The sequence below is a fragment of the Amaranthus tricolor genome, chromosome 3 (genome assembly GCF_026212465.1).
Source record: "Amaranthus tricolor cultivar Red isolate AtriRed21 chromosome 3, ASM2621246v1, whole genome shotgun sequence".
Classification (NCBI taxonomy): Eukaryota; Viridiplantae; Streptophyta; class Magnoliopsida; order Caryophyllales; family Amaranthaceae; genus Amaranthus; species Amaranthus tricolor.
In genome coordinates, this window is record NC_080049.1 from 3,313,057 (window position 1) to 3,320,311 (window position 7,255).

The 7,255-nt window shown below is 35.0% G+C and overlaps 1 protein-coding gene across 2 annotated transcripts; it reads right to left on the reverse strand.

Moving 5' to 3' along the window:
- Nucleotides 1–1,685: 1,685 nt before the first annotated feature.
- On the reverse strand, nt 1,686–6,961 carry LOC130808639 (WEB family protein At5g55860-like). 2 transcript variants are annotated; one of them, XM_057674094.1, is made up of 4 exons: nt 6,492–6,961; nt 6,098–6,148; nt 5,124–5,338; nt 1,686–3,808 (listed from the first exon to the last, which is right to left on the reverse strand). In XM_057674094.1, exons 3-4 carry the CDS (start codon nt 5,298–5,300, stop codon nt 1,985–1,987), a joined length of 2,001 nt encoding a protein of 666 aa, XP_057530077.1. In that variant the 5' UTR covers nt 5,301–5,338; nt 6,098–6,148; nt 6,492–6,961; the 3' UTR covers nt 1,686–1,984. The 2 variants fall into 2 exon arrangements, with proteins under 2 accessions (XP_057530077.1, XP_057530076.1); XM_057674093.1 differs by lacking the exon at nt 6,098–6,148.
- Between the last annotated feature and the right edge of the window lie 294 nt (nt 6,962–7,255).

The following is a 7,255-nucleotide window of genomic DNA, read 5'->3' on the forward strand; positions in this document are numbered from 1 at the left end:
AACGATTCGACTTTTATAAGTTTTTTAAATGGAACTATGCTAATTGGAAAAAAATTGCTCGTGATTGATATTTTATCATTAATTCATTATTTTGAAATTAAATGTGAATGCATTTCAAGATATAATTCAAACTATATTCACTAGCAATAATATCAAACGTGGAAGTAGTACTTCAATTTAAAATTGATTATGTTAATTAAATACTTTATATTTTTTTTGAAACTAAATATGAACGTAATTCAAGATATAAATCAAACTCTATTCACTATTATATAAAATAAATTAATAATGATTTGATTACATTATCAAAAAATAAGATTTTATAGAAATTCTAAAATGGAGTGTTCTTGTTATCTTAGAGAGTAGTTAGAGAATTACCTGGGATAGTTATACATTTGTGAGCAGTTATTAAATACTATATATGTAAATGTATTAGTTAGCAATGTCGGCTAAGATTTTATAGAAATTTTTAAAAATTTGTCTTAGATATTATTAGTTAGACACTTGTGATTAGGGATGGTCACGGGTCCAGGATCCGTCCCGGACCCGCCCCTTTTTTAAGGGTTTGGGTCTTAATTTTTTAGACCCATCGGATCCGAGTCCGGGTCTGGATCCAAAAAAATTTGACGGGTCCGGGTCCGGGTCCTAAGGTGAAGACCCGGACCCGGACCCGGACCCTAAACTTTTAAATTTTATTTTTATTTTTATATTTTTATTTTTATTTTTGTTAAAATTTTGATGATATTTGCACATTTGTTGTATATGTATAATACTTTAATTGCTCGCCGAGATTAAAGTTTAATTACAGTGTTTATTGTTTAATTCTAATGGTTTTGGAAATTATGGAGGCGACAATATTCTAATTTTGGTTTGTTTTTAGGTACTGAAATAATTTGATTGCGCATTGAGTTAAAGTTTCAATTAGATGTTTAATTCTAATGGTTTTGGAAGTTTACGGAGTGTGATACTAATTATGGACTTGTTTTCGGGTACTGAAATGAATTGTTAAATTGGTGTATCGATTGATAACTTTCTGTGACAAGTGTTTGTAATACGATAATAAGTTGCTTACAAAAATATAAAAAGACTCGAAAAAGGTTCAATTTTGACAAATCAAAGAAGCTTTGTATAAGACCCATTAAGGACCCTAGACCCTGTCAGATCCGTAGGGTCCGGGTCTGGGTCTTAAAATTTTGGACCCTTAGGGTCCGGATCCGGGTCTGGATTCAAAAAAATAAAAGGGTCCGGGTCCGGGTCTGGCCAGACCCGCTCCAGACCCGCCCCATGACCATCCCTGCTTGTGATCCCAATGTCAAGAGAGACTGCACAATAAATAGTATATGAGCTAAGTTTATTTTAGACTAAATAGCAAGTTATTTGACACAATCAATAAATCGATTTTAATGAGATAATTTCAATTAAAGAGCTTATATTTTCATATAATTTGTATTAGTCAGAGCTATTTGACACAGATTGCCTCGTACAATAATTTGTGTTAATATTGCTGAAATTTAGATCGAAAATTGAATGTAAAAAGATAGCCCAAATCCAAATTTAACCCATTGGCGAGCACGAGGCATGGGACACAAGCTCTCATAACAGGTTTCTCCGGGTCATTACAACTTACAACCAGATCAATAAAAGCCTAATTAATCTATCAAAAGAAGAGGATTAATAGGACCGCGTTGAAGGAGAAGAGAAGCAAGTGACCTTATGTCACCATATTTTCCCAGCACGCATAGACAATAAACAGTGAATATCAAATTACAATCAACTACACTAATCCAAGCCAATTATTAAGTTAAGTACCTTGGTTCTATACAGGAAGGACTAGCTGGATCTATTGTAAAGTCACATCCATTTCATGTCCTCTTCACATAGCACATGTAATAACAACACACAAACTCCATCTTCCTACCAAAATATACAAGTATCCAAAATGCAATATATGTTTCCTTTGCTTAATCATGAAACATCATTAAGTTCAGTTCTCACCAGGAAGATAAGAAGGTGATCCATCTTCTGCTTGACTTTTCTTCTTGTGAAATATGCCACTAAGATTAGGCAATAGCACTTTCTTTGAAACTGAAGTTTTCGGCTTATCCAACTTACTTCCGTTGGCCTTATCAGATTCATATTGTACTTGAAACTTGTAATCAACTGGTCCTGACTTAGTTGACACCAAATGTGTGTGTGTCTGCATAGGTGAGTGAACCTGAGCTTGTACCGCTTGTGTCTCTGCCAAAATGCGGGAGGCAGCCTCAGCTGCTTTCTTTTGCTCTCGTTCCCTCCATCTTCGAAGCTCACTCTCGACAGCCTTTTTGGCAGCATCAGCCATTTGTGCCTTTTTCAAGGCATCTTCTGTGGCAGCCTTAATATCATCTATCTCCTTCCTAGCAGCCTCCAACCTCTTAAGTGCCTCATTTTCACTTGCCTTCACCGCTTCCACTTGTGCCATCGCAGCTTCTACCTTCATATCCGCAAGTTTCTCGGATTCTTCTGCTTTCCTACTTAAAGACCGGAACTCATCCCGTGAGATTGTGATTTTTGCACCCGAATCTGAGGTAGAGGACCGTGCAGCATCTGTTTGTTCAGACAAGGCCTGAATCTGATCTAGTGCCCTTGCCTCAGCAGCTTTTGCTTCCTCAGCTTCTTGAAGTGCTAAATTTAACTTCTGCTCAGCTTCTTCTAGTAATATTCGAGTGGCAGCAGCTTCCTTTCTAAGCTCTTCAGCCTTGATTTTCATTTCTTCGGCTTCACGTCTAGAATTTTCTGCTTCAGCTGTTAGTTGATTCAATGTTGCAATCATTTCATCTGACGCTCCACTAGCTTTAGCTTCTTCTTCCATGAAAGCCTCAAGCTCAGACTTACATTTCCGGAGCTTAACATGCATATTTCCAGCTATAGATTCGGTTTCCGCGTCTTTCTCTTTCAATTCTGCATGTTCCTTCCTCAAATTCTCTAGTTCGTTCTTCAAAGAATCCACCAAGCACTGGAGATAGCTTCCCTCTTCCAACACTTTTTGAAGTGATTTCTTTGCACTGTCCAACTCCAAAGTGACAGTTCTCACAGAGTCAACATCTGATGCCTTAACATTCTCCACTTCCTTTCTCAAAGCCTCAATTTCACTAATTACTTCTGCCAGTTTAGCCTCAATGTCTTTGGCAACATCAGGATCAAACACTTTCTTCATATTTTCCAGCTTCTTTGCAGACTCCTCCAATTTAGTTTTGTAAGATTGTCTATCAACATCCTTTTCAGAATATATATTTGCCTGGTCCTGTTGTGCAACAACTGAAGCCTGTCTCACTTGCTCAATTGTTTCCTTCAGAGAAGAAATTTCCGTTTCAAGTTTGGAAGCCCGTTCTTTGTTCGCTTTGGCAGCATAATCGGCTTCTACTGCTTGCTTGGTGGCAGTAACTTTTGCTTCCAAAGATGAATCGTAAGCCTGACGAACTTTTGCCAGCTCTTGCTTGGCAGCATCAAGTTCTGAGATTACAGTTGTGTACTGTTCTTTTGCATCTCCAAATTCTTTTTCATCAAAACCATTGTTCACAGCATGTTTGCCGCTATTTGCATCTTCGAGCTGCTTTGCATGTTGTTTTGCAGCTTCTGTCACTTTAATAGAAGCTTCTTTGGATTCATTTAAGATTTTGAGCTTGTTAGTTAGATTTTCTACAGTACTCTTTGCTTTCTCAAGTTCTATAAGTGCTTCAGCTTTGGTATTTTCAGCATTTCTAAGTTGCTCTTTTAACTTGTTCAGCTCCTTTTGTGCCAGGTGAAGTTCAGTCTCCTTAGCCAGAACTCTCTGCAATAGCACAAGATTAGCACCTTAAATAAACATTGAACAATGAACATTATAGTTCATAGACAAACTACAGTCAGAAACAAACTGAATCATAAAGCAATATCAACAGAAATAGTGCAGCAAAACAATATACTTGAGAGCATTAAGGAAATTTGAGAGCAATTAGCAAATTTGACCCGTCAATGTGATGATATGCCTGGTAATAGACCCATACCACTACTACTCTATTTCTGCAAGAGGGCCTACTTGAACACATGAAATTTAATTTTCAGCCATATGAATCCTATATCTAGGAAGATGCTCAGCAAATTTGGTCAAAACAAATTAATCTTTCCTGTGATTGGTACCCACAAATTTTAAGCTAGCAAACCAAATTTAAAATATTGATACCAATCACCAGGTGGTGGAATGTGCAAGTTCTTTTCAAGTTGATCAGTTGAAATTTTTATTTGAAACCGAAAGAACTTGCCAATATTTCTAAAAACTATGATACAGCTGCTAAAATGATAGAAATAAACAAAAAGATAATGAATTGAAGTTAAAGCTTTAAAGTTCCCAAACAAAATATTTATCATATAGAAAAGGAGAAATCTTATGGCCATATCATTGTGAAGGCATTCAAAATCGTATTGCATCAAAAATCTAAGTACAACAACAATAATGCCAAAACCTTAATCTCGATAAATGTGATCATTGGTAAATGGTAAGAAAGATTATATTTTATTTAGTCATTAGTAATAATCTAATATAATTTACCGCTAAGAAAATCAGTTCTAATGATTATCTACATATAGTTATTCTACCTATAGCCATATGCAAGTGCAAATCCCGATTCAACAAATTCTTCACTTCTATTATCTTTAATATTTTTCACCAATATCTTCCTCTTCTAAGATCCTCAAAGCTCTAAATTTCTTTTTTTAGCGGGTAGATTTTTGCATTTGCAGTGCAAAAGATTGACAAAGTGCAATATATAATCAATAGTCACTATTGAGTTGGGATCAAGATCATTGAATATAAAAGAAGGTCGTTATGCAACGACGCTTTATGATGAATAGAAGTAGCAAATAAAGCCCAAGAGCCCCCCACCCCCCTCTTCACCCAAAAGAAAAAAGGATACACCTCTTGCCAACAGGCCAACACCCCAAAAAAAGGGAGACTTAGGAAAAGGAGGCTGGGCATTTTCCCATTCTTAATTTAGAAAAGAGATACAGAGAATAGAATGCTTAAAAAACACCAAGTGAAGAAGGATACAAAGAATAGTACAAGCACTCAGCTACCCTATTGTAGTAAACTAGTAGGTGACCAAACAAACCTCGGCAGAATGTGGTTTGGTCTTCCTAATAGCATGTTTTTCTCCAGAAGAAAAGGCAACCTCACCGAACAAGTTGACAGCATCCTTCACAGACTGAAATGGAGCCCTGGTGTCTATCTCTCCTACTCCAATCTTAGGAGAACTTGTACTATTCGGCCGTTCTGCAGAGTGCACCATATTTCAATGTCAACTTTGTCTTTAAGAGTTAAAGGCTTCTGCAAAAAAGAATCAACAACCAATTCATAAGAGGACAGTGAAAAGCTCATCAAAGTCAGTCTCAAGTCTGATACTAACAACTGGGAGGTCAAGAATCAGACAAGAGAAGATTAGAGTTGACAAAGCAAAGCACCTATGAATGTTAACCTCCCACATAACATCCCGAAAAATTGAAGTTGATAAGACATATAGAAAGCCCATTGCATTAATGCTTTACTCCAAAAATAGAAAGTAGCATTGCAATATGATCCACCCAAAATGAGCTGGTGAATCTCAAATATCAATTCTCAGTACCTTGTTTTGCCTCAATTATTTCACTTATTTGCTGTGATAACTAACAGACTATACCCGAAAGATTGAAATCAGACATAGCAAGAACCTATTATACCCAGAAAGCTTTGAAACATGTCGCTTCTAAGCACCTACTTAATTCAATTATTTCCAATTGTGGAAAGAGTTTTTTACTCTAATCAGCACAGAACATGAGTCCATTATCATCATACTTATTTCTCTTTCATCAATTATTTTTAATTCATATAACCTTAATAAATGAAGAAAATACTTGTCACTGACAGCAATAACCGGCTGATAAAGACCACAAAAGTTCCTCAATGACCCGTTCAAGAAATTCAAAGACATGTTAATGTTAAAGAAAATTCCGCAGAAGTTAGGGGACTTGAAAATCTTTGAAGATATAACAGTTCAACACAAAAACTAATCATAACATACATGTATAATCGTCATTTATACATACATACCTATATGAGCATCATACACCTGGAAGGCTGGAAAAGTCTAGATGAACCACACTGCAATCATTACAGAATACTATTTTTTTTTCTTTTTATTATTAATTCCAAAAAGAAAACATGTAATTATGCATCAATTATCAAGCATTATGACTGCTATTTTCAATCAAGGTTAAAACTTTCATCATATAACATTAAAGTTACTATTAAGAGCAAACAAACGTTGATACCACAATTAATTAAAATTAACCCAAAAATTACTGATGTGTGTATTATACAACTTCTCCCACCAAGGAGGTAAGTATGAAGAAAAAACAAATCGGAAAGTAATAAAAATAATAAAAACAAAAATAAAGGGCAAAACGAGAGCATGAATCGATCACTGTTAAGGTAGCTGACAAACCTTATACGTCGTAAAACCCTAAAGATCGGCGAAACCCTAAAACGTCAAAAAAAAAGTGATCAAACGGCAGAGAAAGAGTACATGGATCAAAATGTTACGATCATCATCTTGAAACCCCAAATCGAAAAATGTTCAAAAAGAACAAAGCCAGTAAAACAAAGAAAAGAGAAGGGAAGAAAAGTATGGAAGATTCAAAGAAATAGAGAGGAAATGGGAGTAATAGTTATTGGTTATAGGAAAAAGATTATGGAATTAAATTACTGCAAATTCATCAATGATTTTGAGAAGAAATTTTGAAAGATGAAAAATTGTGATAGTGATAGGGGGAGTCGGAGAGATTTGAAATAGAAAAAGGTTGAATCTAAAGCAGACAAATTTGTATACACAATTTACAGTGCTGGGGAACCAAAGAAATGGAGAGACCCAAGTAACAACAAACACAAAACTCCACATTACTCACAAAGACTTGTCTAATTTGAATATCAACCCAATTGCCTTTACTTTTTTAGCTTTTTTTTTTTCAATAGCATTCTTGGCTAACTTAAGCCATCCGTTTTTTTTATAAAATAGAATGTTTTAAATAGTGGATATAGAAGTATTATTTTATTAAATAATAAGTTTAATAGAAGAAAAGTGTAGACGATAAACATTAAATGAAAGTTAATGGAAAAATTATAGAGACGACAACTAATAAAAAAATATTTTTATAAAGTTATTAGGAAATGTGGGGATCATAAGGAATATGAAATGTTAAAATGAAGTTA